At 57.9% G+C, this 14,578-nt stretch overlaps 4 protein-coding genes across 4 annotated transcripts; 1 reads left to right on the forward strand and 3 right to left on the reverse strand.

Moving 5' to 3' along the window:
• Positions 1 to 1,772: 1,772 nt before the first annotated feature.
• On the forward strand, positions 1,773 to 4,817 carry D7B24_004119 (uncharacterized protein; the record flags this gene model as incomplete). Its single annotated transcript, XM_028638294.1, has 4 exons — positions 1,773 to 1,952; positions 2,071 to 2,581; positions 2,638 to 3,388; positions 3,437 to 4,817. 4 exons carry the CDS (start codon positions 1,773 to 1,775, stop codon positions 4,815 to 4,817), a joined length of 2,823 nt encoding a protein of 940 aa, XP_028496914.1.
• Positions 4,818 to 5,749: 932 nt separating this feature from the next.
• Positions 5,750 to 7,491, reverse strand: D7B24_004120 (uncharacterized protein; the record flags this gene model as incomplete). Its single annotated transcript, XM_028638295.1, has 3 exons — positions 5,750 to 6,672; positions 6,731 to 6,821; positions 6,874 to 7,491. 3 exons carry the CDS (start codon positions 7,489 to 7,491, stop codon positions 5,750 to 5,752), a joined length of 1,632 nt encoding a protein of 543 aa, XP_028496915.1.
• A 2,846-nt stretch (positions 7,492 to 10,337) lies between these two features.
• Positions 10,338 to 12,161, reverse strand: SFH1 (Chromatin structure remodeling complex protein sfh1; the record flags this gene model as incomplete). Its single annotated transcript, XM_028638296.1, has 2 exons — positions 10,338 to 10,436; positions 10,503 to 12,161. 2 exons carry the CDS (start codon positions 12,159 to 12,161, stop codon positions 10,338 to 10,340), a joined length of 1,758 nt encoding a protein of 585 aa, XP_028496916.1.
• A 579-nt stretch (positions 12,162 to 12,740) lies between these two features.
• D7B24_004122 (uncharacterized protein) lies at positions 12,741 to 13,511 on the reverse strand (the record flags this gene model as incomplete). The annotated part of the gene is made up of 1 exon (XM_028638297.1): positions 12,741 to 13,511. One exon carries the CDS (start codon positions 13,509 to 13,511, stop codon positions 12,741 to 12,743), a length of 771 nt encoding a protein of 256 aa, XP_028496917.1.
• Positions 13,512 to 14,578: the final 1,067 nt, after the last annotated feature.

A 14,578-nucleotide genomic window follows, 5' to 3' on the forward strand; every position in this document is an offset into this window, starting at 1 on the left:
CAGATGCACCTTGACTCGACCCTCCGATGTTAGCCTGATAAGGCTCGGGCGGTGGAGGTCCAGGTGACGGCTCAGATGCCTATTCGGTCGAACACAGGCGGCACCAAGAGGAGACTGGCGGCCGACGGGAGGATTCCAGGAAGCACGATTGGTGCGCGCGCCTAGTCCGGGTGCTGAAGTGGACAGACACGCCTCATCCGGTAGCCCATTCGTGGTGGGGCCTGGGTTGCAACCGAAGTCCCGTGGCTTTTCTTTGTTTTGAAGAGGGGCATGAGGCGTGCTATGGTTCGGCATATGGCTTGACGACATGAGGAGACTTGTGATGTGCGGCAAGATACAGGTGGTCGTCGACGTCTGATGGCCGAGATGGTGGTCGATTCACCTTTAGGAATTCAGAGCAGAGAGAGAATGCCTAATCTCCTGGCAAGATGGCCCTGGTAAGACACCCAGACCTAGGTGGAGCCTATGGGTCATATCTTACACGGGGTATCTCGAATGCGCCTTGTCTGAATCTTGCAGCGACGAGGATATGGGGATCGTTGAGGGACCCTGGGGTCTGGGTTGCTGGTCGCGTGACGATGTCCATGTCAAGGACCCTGGAAAGGCAGGGCTGGTGACAGGACAGCCAGACTGCGAGCCACCATGAATGACACTGGACCGAAGATGTCCGGCGCATGAGAGAAGTCGCCTCACATCTCGTGTTCCATTGCTAATTTCAAGGCTGTGCGGCTCCTGCTTGTTCTTCTGCCCATGGTCTGGGCTAGACTGGGCTCTTCTGCAAGGCACCTGGCCTCTCCTTCCCTCCTCCGCCTCCTCGCATTCGCACTGCTGTCATCTTGTCATCACTTTGAAAGACCAATCACGACATGTGTTTCGCTTGTGATCCGGTCTTATTCTCGGGATCCGCCCCACTATAACCTGTGCCTGCCATGATCAGTTGCAGATAGAGATGGACACTGTACAAGCGAACTGTCAAGCAGCGGGGTTGGCCGCGTACAAGCGGGTAGCCGCCCTCCAGAACTCCCTCTGAACACAGTGCGCTCACAATTCGAGACGCACGAATCCTTCTGGTACCAGCAAGTCCTTTTGGTACCTACCAGCAAGTCACAGCACCCGTTCTTCCACCTTCTCTCCCCCCCGCCCCCCCCCACGTCTCCTGCCCCTCCCCCCCACTTGATCTCGGTCACAGCTGCCGCTGCTCCTCACTGCTCTCCTTGACTATCAGAAGTACCACTAAACACGCAATGGCGCCGTGGCTTGGACGTGCCCAAGGCTCTCGCTTCGCCGTCTGAAAGAGAGGCACAAGCAACACCACGACCCGCCCACCGCATTGCCCCCCCGACTTGACAGGCCGACTTCCTCGGACGACATTGTGCTGTCTGTAGCCAGACTCGACGCTACTTGCTCCCCAAACTCCGTCAGATCCACTTGTCGTTTCGGCCTTTACTTCCTGACTTGCAGGACAAATCCAACAGTCCCAGTCCGAGCCCAGGCTCGTCGAGAACTGTCGCAATCCGGGGAGGGGGGCTCCATCCTACGTCGATCCCGCCTGCCAAGTCGCCCAAACTCGGATTGAGCTAGGACTGGATCCTCGCAGCAACCTCAAACCCACGACGACCCCTCGAAAACGACTGCACTTGAACCCGACCCGACGACAAACTCGACGACCACGACGACAGCCGCCCGTCGGCCTATACAACAATCAGACATAGAGACAGCCACATACACACACACACACACATCGCGGTCGGCTGACCCTTCTCTTCGCCTTCATGGACGCCGCCGACGTCTTCCGGCAAGGCTTCAACTCCTTCGTGCCTCCGAGGCCACGGCCCGTCCCTTACAACGTCCCTCGCGTCGCTCGAAACCCCTCGCCGCAGGACGACGATGATGGTGCGAACCACCCAGGACGCATCGCCCATACCTTGACAGCTTGTTGCCGCTGTCGCCAGGTGAGCCCGCCCACTGCCCCTCATCTGCCTTGGGCCGAGGGCGCTTCCGATTTGCCTCTCAGAAGCAAGCGCAGTCAATGAAGTCTCACAGGCGATACTGACCAGTTCGCTTCTCTAGAGGAAAACCCGATGCGATCCAACACTACCGCGCTGCTTGCCCTGCGAGCGATCCGGCTCCGTGTGCGAATACTATGATGCGACAAAAGGCAGAAAGATTGGTCGCAACTATGTAGTCAAGCTTCAGGAAAAGGTCCGACAATTAGAGAACGAATTGAGCATGTACACCGACGAGGACAACGACCACCCCCGCAGCAACGAAGACTTTGTGCGTCCTGGCGGACTCGTACGACTTTCAGAGTCTGAAGAAACGCCGCGATACCTAGGTCCCAGCAGCGGCATCGCAATGACCCGCCTGCTCATGGAACAAGCGAAACTCTTCACCGATTCCAAGCGCATATCTGAGCTCATTCCTGAAGTGAGAGCGAGACGACAGACACGCATGCAATCGATCGTCATGGCGAAACCCACCAAGCGAAAGAAGAGCTATCCCACCACAAGCGCACACCCCGCCACTTCACTGCCCGCGCGCCAGGTCGCCGATCGGCTTGTCGACATATTTTGCCAGAGATGTGCGTCGATCCCCGCCTCGTTCTGCTCGCCTTCAAGAAACTAACATGTTGCATAGCTCAAGTTTTCTGGCCTACCTTGCACGAAAAACAGTTTCTCAAAGATCTGGAAGAAGTCTTCGCCGGTGGAACGTGCTCCTACAAAAACTTCATCGTCCGAATGGTCTTCGCCATTAGCCTTCAGAAGCTCGATATCCAGTACGCTGGACTTGCCGACAGCTACTACCTGGCCGCCATGGAGTATTTTGAGATTGTGATCCGATCCAAAGACTTGAGGACTCTGCAGTGCCTAGCCCTCATCGGGCAATACTCGATGCTTACGCCCACGCGAATGGCCATTTACCATGTTGTGGGCATGGCAACGCGCATATGTCAGGCCGAGGGACTTACCGACGAGAAGACGATATCGGCCGACTATTCGTTAGGCCTCATAGACCCCCTGACCCTCGATATGCGACGCCGGCTCTCATATGTCACCGCATCAATGGAATTCGGCCTCGCTCATAGCATGGGACGCCCGAACGGCATATCGAAGGGAGACGATTATCTGGACGTCGAGCCCTTTGCCACTGTTGACGACGAGTACATCACTGAGGAAGGCATTCTCCCTGCTCCGCCCAGTGAGAAGAAGCTTGTCGCGTTGCACTTTTTCAAGATGAGGATGGCGCAAGCCGAGATCAAGCGGTTTCTCTATGAGAAGAAACGCCCTGAGCCCAAGAACGAGACACATCCCTGGTTCAGCAAGATGGAAAAGGACATACAAGACTGGGTGGACCAATCACCAGAGAACCCAGCTTGGTGTAAACCTTGGTTAGTTCGATATGGCCAGTTCAGGTTGAAATTGCTAACAATGCATAGGTTCACTGGCCGAGCCCACCAGATGCGCATTTTCCTTCACCGGCCATCTCCTCAAATACCCAAGCCATCTGGCCGAGCCGCCTTGATCTGCTATGAGGGCGCCGCGTACATCATCAACCTGTCTAAACAGCAAATGGAAAAGGCGGCTGTCGACATCACCTGGATTTTCTTGTTGACTCTTTTTATGGCTCTGAACGCAATGCTTTGGGCGGTCTCGTACCCCGAAGTTCGGCAGGCACATTCTCGAGAAGAAGTTGATGAGCTGGTTCAGGTTGCGCTTGACATTGTCGATCAAGAACAGTGCGCTCAACGATGGCCCGGTTCGGAATCGGCCTCCAACTTGTACTCCGTCTTCGCCAAAGCCTGTCTCCAGGTCTACGACATTCGCGACACCTCCACAGTTGCTTCCTCCAGCCATCTCAACACGCCATCCTCCATATTCGATACGGACTCTCCCCAGGGTTCCGACAACTCGGCGTCTACTGCGCCCTCGTTCAAGGTCAATGCGCCCCAGTTCGGAACCGTATTCGATGCCACCCCCGAAGCAATGAATCACTTCGGATACGAAGCAAACTATCAACCAATCCACCCAACCTTCCGTTCCAATTCGATCTTTATGGGTCCTTCCACAGATCAGCTTGGCCGACGATTTTCAGCTTATCCTCCAGAATTGCCCCTGGATGACCAGACGCCGCCTGGCAACACGCCCGTTGGATATGCATCCTCAATGTCGACACCGGCGCAGCATTCTGGCCATCTTCCCACCCCTCCGGAGTCGCTCGGTGCGAACCAGATGAATGCTGGTACTCCTGGCAGTACGACGTCGACAATTTCACCGCCTTCGAGTGCCACGCCTACGATGCCGCAATCTTCGCCAGCTATGTCATTCACGCCGTCGATGAATGCGATAAGCACCAACATGTCGCCGCCGCCTCCGCCGCCCAAGATGACGCAGCCAGGACAGCAACCCCATCCTCCTCAGCGCGGGCCCACATTCGTGGTGCCGCCTCCTCCGCCGCACGTTCAGCAACGTCCGCTGCCTACACCTAGTGGCATCACGGATTGGTTCTCGCCGCCGCCGCCCTTCATCACGCCGTATAACTTCACCCCCATGAGCAACAGCTTCTTCAACGACGGATCCCACGCACACAACTACACCAATGCTCCTGAGCTCGGACTCGGCATTGGGCAGTTCAACCTGGGTCCTTTCGGTGGGCCCCCGGCAGGCTGGAATGCGGAGCGACAGGGTAGCCTGAGTCAAGAACAGCAGTTGGAGCTCATGACGGCGCTGGAGACGGACGGGATGGGCGAGATTGATGCGTTTCTGAACATGGGCATGGATATGGGGAACCAGGGCGTCAACACGAACGGGTGGTCCTAAGGCCGTCTACGCATTTCGCGGGGTATTTTTTTTGGCTGTACCAGGAGTCTGAAGTGGGGACACGATGGACAGCAGGAGACGGGAAGGAGGCCATGGGATTAGTTGGAGAAATAGGACAGGCGTTAGGGGTACCGGGTAGTCAAGTACATCTTACTGTCCATCCTTGTCGCGGCGTGGCAGCCCGCCGTGAGTCTAGTGTGTGTGCAGAGGAGGATGAAGCGACTAGATGTGGGTGGCTGTAGAGACACTGCCTCGCCGTGTTCTTCTCTGGCGTCGCCGTCTCGGTAGTGATGTCTAGATGAACGACCGCCTTTTCACGATCAGCTTCGTGTTGCTTTTCTTTTCCATGCAGTGGTGCCCGACTGTCTGACTGCCGTGGCTGACGTTCGAGAATCTAGGAGCCCAGGTCTTCCAGTGTCCCCGCATCTCTGTGCCTCTCAGGTGTGAGAATGCAGGGATGCGGCATCGCCACACCACACGATTCAAGAACAATAGTTTCACACTGGGGAAGAGTTGGCTTTCCGGGGCAAACATGGTCAGCAGAAAATCCCGAGGGGCTTATACATCTTGATGAAGTACCGTGGAGCAGCTGCTAGTCGTTACGTCTCGTGGGCAGCAGATCAAGCTCCCTCGGATCAGTGGCGCTCGGGATTCCGCAGTCAAGAAGCCAAGGACCAGATCATGTGGCTACTATAAATCACGATGCACGGCAGAAAAGACACAGAGGCAATGTATAGACATATATTTACTGAGCGCCGGCATGGCTAGACCGACGACTCGGAAGCATGTACAAATAAAGGCAAGAAAGGAGATACATGTACTGAGCCGGGACGGCTCCTCTTTTGAGACCCTCGCCGTTCGTCTTTGACTTCGTGCTTCTCATCGCCCACGGAGAAACCGCGGTGAACCGCTCGCCAGGCACCGTCGGGCGCTTACAGGCACTGGGAGTACCACTGGTTCTGGGCCTGGCAGGTCGAGCCGGCGACGCAGGTGGTGGGACCGGTCCAGCCCTGTCCGCCGCACTGGCCCCACTTGGGAGCGGCAGCGCCGCCGGAGGAGGCGGTCGTGGTGGTGGGGGGAGCAGCGCGGGTGGTGGTGGTGGTGACGGCGGCCCTGGTGGTGGTGGCGAGGGTCGTGGCGGGAGGGGGAGCGACGACGGTGGTGCCACCGCTGGGAGGGCTGACGCCGCCCTGGTTGAAGGTCGAGCCGATGGGGCCGAACTTGATGTTGCTGAACTGCACCGTGGCGTTGGCCTGGTTGGCCTCGGTATCGGCGGGCGTGCCGGAGGTGGTGGGGCAGCTGCCGCGCTCGGCGCCGGGGCCGGTGGAGGTGGTGGGGAAGGTAGAGTCCAACCACAGCATGTTGGCGTAGTGATCGTTCCACAGGGACATGACGAGGACCATGGGCTTGGAGACAGCGTCGCTCGTCTGGGTGAAGCCACCGCGCTGGTCGAAGATGTTCTGGTCGCCAAAGGCGGTCTTCTGGGCCTTGCAGAAGGCGGGGGTCAGAGAGTTGCCAGGGTTGCCGGCAACGGTGCTCTGCGAGTTGGCGAAGACGACGCCGTTCTGGACGTAGAAGCGCTTGATCTCGGAAAGATCACCAGTGCTGCCGCCGGAGCGGAGGAACTGAGTGACGACGGTGAGCTTCTGGGCAGTGTTGAGCTTGAAACCAGTGCCCTCGCCGTAGAACGTCTTGTCACCCTGGCGGTACGAGTTGAAGTCGCAACCATCGGGATCGCAGTCTCCGCCGTAGCGGTCAGCAGAGTAGGTGCCGCCGCACTTGTCGCCCTGGCACGTGTGGTAGGCGTTGTTCTGGCAAGGGTGGGGAGTGTAGGCGGTGGAGATCTTGTTGGCCTCTGTCAAGTTGTTAGCATGTGGTCGTCGTGTTGGGCTGTGGATAGGCAGGCAACGTACCCCAGATATCCATCTCAGCGCAGCAGGCACCGAGGTTACCGACACCAGAGTTGGGATCGTCCGCAGCAGGGACCCAGCCGGCAACGTTGGCCTGTAAGTGATGGTTAGTCGGGCTTCATCTGGGAGACTGAGGCTGTACTGACAACACCGCCGATGAACTTGACATCGCGGGGGCACTGGCTGTCGCAGTATCCGGTACCGTACTTGGCGCCAGCCTTGTTGGTGGAGTACTTGGAAAGACCACCGTCCAGGTCCATGGAGACAAAGTACAAAGCGCCGTTGAGACCGCAGCCGGTCTTGGAGACGTCAACGTCGAAGGTGAACTCGTTGCCGAGGAGGTTGAAGCCCTGGTACTTGGTTTCGTTCTCCATAAGGTAGACACGGCTGCCGATGTTGGTGCCGTACTGGTGCTTGGTGACGAACTTGAGGGTCAGGGCATTGCCGCTGGTGGTGACACCGTAGGTGTTGGCGTAGTCGGCGCCGTCAACGCAGCACTGCTGGGCGCAGGTAGTGCCATCGGTGCCGCAAGAGGCGGTCCACTTGTTGCCGTCGTAGCAGTTTGTGGATCCGGAGACGGTGTGCGTCCATCGCCAGTTGGAGTCGAGGACGACGGAGCCCGAGACGTTGGTGCAGCTGGAACCACCGGTGCCAGTGCACTTCTGCCAGGTCAGAGAAGGGTGCGTCTCAGCCTGAGACGTGCAAGCCTGCTGGGCGCGGGCGGCGGCCAGGAAGGCCAGGAGGACACCGAAGTTGGTCTTCATTTTGATGAGCGGGTTGAAGTGGAAGATCCTGAGTGAAAGGCGAAGATGTTGTGAGTGGGATGAAGAACAGAGATTGAATTATCGAGCGAGCGTCCGTGGTTTTATAGAGATTGCCATGAACCTTTTCGCATCAGTTTCCATGTCTGAATTGATATTCGGAGCCAGCACCGTGTGGTGGCGACGAGGGCCGCACCAGCGGACTCGATGTCGGCGCGCGGACCGTCGAAGGTGAGCCGCTGGGAGCAACATGTCGCGGCGGTTCACGATGACCAGGAAGATCAGGTTCCATGAGCCCAGAAGGGAGTGGCGAGCCGCGTCGCTGCAGCTGTCCGAGAGCCTCGTGCCAGGCAGGACCTTGAAGGACCGTGTCGAAAGCGGCAACTAATGATCCAGCAGCCGCGTCGACGTACTATGGGAGAGAAGCCGAAGATGTGGTCAGGCTCTGCGCGTGGCTGCCCCAGGTCTGGGCTTGGGGGTTGACGATGTCCACTGGGGTCATGCGGCTGGATCGACTGCAGGGGTCCACAAGGTTGGGGGAAAGGGGCTGCCGATACTGCCGAGGATCGTCTTGGCAGCCAGCCATAATCAACGCGGAGGGCTTCTACCGAGTTGTGACTTTTTTGTTCGTAGGGAATGGTCGCAGGGGCCGTATGGCTCGTACGAACCCGTTCCACGGCTCGTCACAACCTAGAGCTGGGGGTACGGCTGTCTTCTGAGACTTCCCGACGTATCGGTTGGTTGCCCTTGGTCTTCCGAGCCCATCGCAACATCCGGTTAATTTGCTGGTGGACTCTACTCATCAATCATCGGCGTCTCCCTGGTGTGCCCGGTTACAAACAAGGAGAAGGTTTTCGGGATCTGACTGGCTCGGATTCCGGGCACCTAGGCGAGCGGCACCCCGCACAAAGGTCACGCCTATTCAACTTGAGACAGACACCAACTGCTCAGGAAGAGAGCCTGGAGTTGTGATCATGTCATCGTCAAAAGTGTTCATGGACGTTGACGATGCGGCGACTTGCCAAGATGGCCAAGCAACGATCCACGATGTGCTCGCATGCCAAGGGCAATTGACGTCTTGGCTCCCGTTCTTGGCGTGGAGGCGGTGCCCGTGGTATTGTTGCTCGAGGCCGACCAGGCGCATCGTTCTCCGATCGCTCTCCTTGGCAATCAATCCTCGGAGAAACTACTGCAGAACACTTTGGACTGGTAATGCTTCCAACCAGCCCCTGTCATCTTACGACGGAACAGCCTACCGATTCACGCAGCGTGCTGCGAGCGGGAGCGAAATCAACAAGCAGTCGCTCTCTGTATTCGAGGCCAGCTGCCATGTTTGCCCCCTGGATTGATCGTCGGTTCTTCGGGAGGCCTGTACCGCAAAAGACTCCACGCAGAAAGACCGAGTACCGGAACAGGTACACAAAGATGGGCGATCCGGTTCCTGGTGTCGTCCCCCACAGATTAATCCGACGAGGAGCATCCCGGATCGGCCACGCGCCACGTCGCATCGTGTGATAACAAGCACTCATTTTCTCCAGATAGATTGGGTGCCGGTAGGTACGGCGGCAGCAGCCTCGGAAGGCAAACAGCCTATCATCTCCTGATGGAACGGTGATGCTGGGGTGAGGAAACTCGGGGAAAGGCTGTTTCCACCCCTCCTTCTTTCGGACATTGGTCTTGTCGTGGTCAACGAGGCGAGAGTCGTGGCTGTCGGGAATGAGCGCAGAACGGTCGTCTGATCTTCTCCAAGAGAACCTTTGTGGGGTTTTCGGAGTGACCTTGTCGAGACGTCGAATCTGGAAACAGAACCAGCTACTGCATCCAGGTAGCTAGCGAATGCCACACACCCTACCCTGGCCGTGCCCTTTGGGCTGCAAAAGGGAAATGCCCTATCGAAGACGCCCAGTGGGAGCCACGAGATCCATCGTGCAGAAGAGACGTAAGCCCAGCTGAGCCATACAGGGGCGGATCGCTAGTCCCAATCAACGCCATACGAGCTGGATGGTGCCTGAGCATTGGCGTAACGACCTTCTAGAGGCACATTGATTCCCTGATTCCCCTCACGCACGAGGCGAATGCCATTCGTTCCCAGGCCGCCAAACAGGCGAAAAGCTTGGCCTACCGTGCCGGCTTGGCGATCTCGCAGGTAGTCTGGGCCTTCATTTCGGGGGGCGCGCGCCGTCAGCGTGGGTCGAGACACGGAGGTTCATGGGTGATGCTCCGAGGATTTCACGTCCCAATCTGGGATCGCGGGGGTTGCGGGGTGACAGTGGGGTAACGGTACGTGCATGGCACTCCTGGAGCATCGAGAAAAGGGCCAAATGAAATGGCCGTGGCCTTAGCATGCTGCCAGGCAAGTTTGAATGTGCCTTGAGTTAGGGTGATGGTTGAGGAGCAGTTGCGAAGGTGGGCAAGCTCAGTCAGAGATGGCGGTCGTGAGTTGACGTGACGTTGAAGGAGGATGACTAAGAAATGTCCTCTGCAGGTTTGGACGTGTATCAATGGGCGAATAGGCACGTGCGCGCTGGATCGACGTCCTCTTGCATCAATGTCGTAGAAGTAGTACAGCCACAGATGTATACAATGACAAGAATACTGTACATGATTCTCAAGAAGCGCCCATTGCTCGTCATTGCCATTCGCGGCAACCAAGGCAATGTTGACCTCATCCACCACCTGACGCCGAGAGAGAAGCATCCCGGTATCACAATAACATAGCCCTACAGCCAACCGGCTTTCATACCCAGCAACGCCTGTCCAAGACTGGACTATCACTAACCATCCCATCGTCACCAAAACCTCGAGCTCTAAGTCCCCTTTCTCCGCCAGCAGCCTGCGTCCGCCCAGTCTTACCCCATGCGCGCGTTGGCTGATGAGTGCAGATGCCTAGTCTGACGGGGAAGGACGCGGTCCCGTTCGTATAGAAGACCACAGTTGTGGCATAGAGACTGAATAACGTTAGCTTTGGCTCGCGCTTCTCGTCTAGCAAAGTGTGGAAGTGTGGGGAGGCTTACTCTTGGCGCCGTCGGGCCGTCTCGTACAGCCCAGACGCTGGTTCCTGGCATGTGGCAATGATAGCACTTCCATGCCAACCTCTCTTGATCCGTCAGCGTGCCGCCCCCGCCCCCGCCATAGCCTGCACCAGTGTCAGGCGTACCGCGGCCGCCTGGCGTGCCCGAACGACCGAGTGGGCTCAGACTGCGGAACCGCTTCTTCTTCTTGGACCGCTCGCCTCTGCCCATGCGCTCCTCTTCCGCATCGACGATGCCGCCGAAGCCAGAGAAGGGAATACCGCCCACGAGACCTGTCGTGGAGCTGAAGCGGGCCGTCTCACGCCGCAGGCGACGGATTTGCCGCTCGCGGTCACCTTCCCTCTTCTCAATGTCCTCCTTGGTGAGAATCTCGATCTTGGGCTCCCACTCGTCGGCCAGGCTTTCAGGGTCGTATCGCCAGCCAGCCTCGGCCCCATGGGCGGCATCGTTGGCAATCTCGCTCTGCGCTCCCCAGCCGCCGACCAAACCGCCAGCCTCGCAGGCTTCCTTCTTGAGTCGCAGCACGGCCTCGTAGATGGCGTGCGTCATGGCAGCAACCCACTCGCCGGCCAGTCCCAGATCCGCGCAGGTCTGCTTGGCAAACGCCTCAGCGGTTCCGGGCGGATGGAGCAAGGACCACTCGAATTTATCTGTATAGAGGGTCGACGACAAGTTGATGTTGAGGTTGACGATGCATCGGTAGGTATCGTCTGGGTTGTAGTCTTCGGATTCTGCCGTGATGGGGGTCGCAGCGGCCGTCACGTCAGGCAGGGCCTTGACATTCTTCAACAACGCAGGTGTTGCAAGCCCTCCGTTCTGCAGAGGCGTGTTGGCACCACTCGTCGCGCGGGCGAAAGGTGTGGGCGTCGCCGAGTCGTCTCGGTTCAGGAGAAGGGGTTTCGGGGTCCCGGCAGGCAGATTATTACTGGGCTGGGTGTGGAAAAGAGGGTGTAGCGCGACACCAGCATACTCCTCCAGCTGGGTGCGAATCTGTTTGCTGATTTCCGACACCACCTGTTGCCGGTTCGGAAGATCGAGGTCCTGGACCAGAATCTGCGCAAAGTAATCGGTCGTCATGACAGCCTCGTGAAGATTCCACATGAATATGTCGCGCAGGCGGAAGGGAGGCGTCAGCTCCTGCGGTCGGAACTGTGGAAGCGTAGTGTCGACGCCCGGGATGGCCGCCCAGGGCGCCGCGGGGACGTAGGCGGGTATGTCGACGTCAATGCGTATCGGAACCAGCGTCAAGGGTAGGAGAGCTTGTGCCGAGTTTTGCTGGTCACTTCGCGTGAAGCGGCCTTTGGCGAACCATTCCCGCGACACGCCTTGGACCTCGACAGGCTCCAGCGTCTCCTTGGCGACTCGTTCTGGTGCGTCTTGCCTGTTGGCGAGATCCTCTCCCCTCCTCAAGCTTCGCAGTCCCGTAGGACGGCGCCTCGTATCATCGTCATCGTCATCAATCTCATCATATCCATCTTCGGCGTAGTTGATGATGGTGGTGCCGCGCTTGGTCATTCGCGACAGAGGTCCCGTGGGTGCCGATGGCGCGACTGCCGGTGTGAGGAGGGAATTGTTGTAAATACGGAGTCGCGGCGCGTACGACGATTGGAACGCCTGGGGTTTTTGTCTCGTTGTGGTCATCTTGGGCGATCAATTGGTAGCTTCGCGGTTATCGCATGTCGGTCGCGCTGTGGACTGGTTGGATGGATCGACGGATCGAGGCGCGTCACTCTGTATGTGATCGCGTCCTGTCGTGGCAGGGCAGGGTGGTGGTATCGGCCTCCGAGTCGGTAAGCAGCTGGGGAGTTGAAGAATCTTTGGGGGACTCGGGGCGTGTGTTGTTTGCTTTCGCCGTCGGTGATGGGTGGATTCTCGTGGCCGCGGTCCTGTGATGTCCGCTGTTGGTGGAGGGAGGCGCGTCAGAAAATCTGGCGGGAGGAGCTTAGCGGGTGAGGTGGGACCCGACATTCACCGAGAACACACCGGTGCACGGGCCATTTCACTCAGCGGATGTCGAACACAATTCAACAGACTTCGTACGCAAAACAGACATTTCCTTCTCAAATCCGTCCTTCATTTCATTTTTCATCACAAATCATGTTATGGTGACAAGGAGGTCAATTCAGCTCAAATCACCATGTTGCATTGACTACAGCTCATCTCATGAGAAAGAAAAAAAAACTCGAACGAAAAACAAGCCCAACTCTCGGTGCTTGTCAATCACCACGGCAGGGGAGCGCCGTTATACTGGAAGAACTTTCCACTGCTGTTCTCCCGGGTTGCCTCGTTGAGCAGCTTCTCGAGACCATTGATGCTTGTCTCGACGTCAATGGCACCAAAATCCTTCGGGTCGACGCCGGGACCGAAGGCGCCGCTGCCCATATCGGTCAGGACGAGGCCGGGGTGGACGACGAAAGACGTGAGCCAGGGCTCCTCAAAGTGAACGCGCTTGATGAGCCAGTTGAGAGTCGACTTGCTGGCGCCGTAGGGGCTCAGGGTCGGTGGCAGGCCGAAGCTCTCGAGGGCCTCCTGGCTGCCGAGGCTGCCGATGATGGTCGAGATGGGCAGGAAGACTGGGTTGCCGGTCTTGCTGGCCTGAAGGAGCGGCCGCGTGGCCTGGAAGAGGGTGAGGGGTCCGACGGCGTTGACGTTGATGTGCTCCCGCAGGAGCTCGGGCGTCGTGTTCGCGACCGAGGTGCCCGACTTGGCGATGCCGGCGTTGGCGATCACGACGTCCAGCGAGGTGATGCCGTGCTTGCTCTGGAGCTGCTCGACAGCGGCCGCAGCATCCGTGTCGGAGGACGAGTCGATCTTGACGATGATGAGGCGCGAACCCTCGCCCTTGGGGAGCTGCTCGAGGGACGACGCGCTGGCGGGGTCCCTTGCCGCTGCAATGACGGTGACGCCAGACCTCTCGAGAAGCTTGGCAGTGAAACCCTTGCCAAGGCCGCGGTTCGCGCCAGTGATGAGGAAGGTGGTGGGAGCAGACATGATTGCAGTGTTCGGGATATTGATGCGAAGCGCTGAGATGTAGACGATGGAGAACAGAGAGACTCAGACAGCGTGCGCAGCTCCGGCGTCGTAATATACACAGACTCTCATCGTCTCAAAATCCACGCATCTTGCATCATGTGGAGGCTCATCCCACATTTCTCATCAGACTACTCGAGTGTCGGGGATAAGAAGCATCCGGAGAATCAAAGGGATGGGTCGAGAAGACATGCGCGATCACCAATCAATGGCAGCCAACCTCGGATGCCACGATGCACTCGTGGGGAAAGGCTGGTGTCACTGCAGAAACTGGGATCGTCTTTGTCATACCTCAATCGCAACATGCGGTTGTTTGAGTCAACGCGGCGGAAACCCCGTCAGTAGCGCAATGCAGGCAGATCAACGTAGCCGGGTTTGACGCCCATGCATCTGTCAGTCGCGTGCTATTTCCGATCGTGTAGGCACTCAATGCACTACCCTGGAGGGAGAGCCATCAGTAACGCCGATTCCAGGAATTCCTCCGGCGCGCACTCGTTGACCCGCACTCAGCACCGCGCCCGGCGATGGTGGGCAGCGAGTCATGTATTCTCGCTTTGTTTTGGCGTGCATTAGGATGGTTCTCTCACCGGGGGCTTTACATAAGCGGCCATGAGGGGAGCTCCATGGACAAATCCTGCCTGACTGGCGCCAGAGTATCAGTAATATTCTCCGATCTGTAACCAACAACTTGCCTTCGGGATGCCCCACCGCACGCCATCGTCCAGTCTACAGTCTACCATACCCAACAGGCAACAGACGTGACGCCAGACCATGGTGTGATTGCGAGGGCCACGACAATCTCCAAAGCCCTCTTGCGTGCGCAAAACGGGGGGAGGGGGTTCACCTTGTCGTCGACAATTAGACACGTCTTATGAGGCACACCTTTCGTCACGTCCTTGGTCTACGACTAAGGCGCGATCTCTTGGGTCTTCTCTCAAGTACTCGATAGAGAGCCTGGAGGAGACCGATCCGGTTGAAGCATGCTCACAACAGGAAATAATTGTCAGCTCGGATGAGAGTATGAGATC

The sequence above is a fragment of the Verticillium nonalfalfae genome (assembly GCF_003724135.2).
Source record: "Verticillium nonalfalfae strain VnAa140/NRRL 66861 chromosome Unknown scaffold_23, whole genome shotgun sequence".
NCBI classification, from domain to species: Eukaryota; Fungi; Ascomycota; class Sordariomycetes; order Glomerellales; family Plectosphaerellaceae; genus Verticillium; species Verticillium nonalfalfae.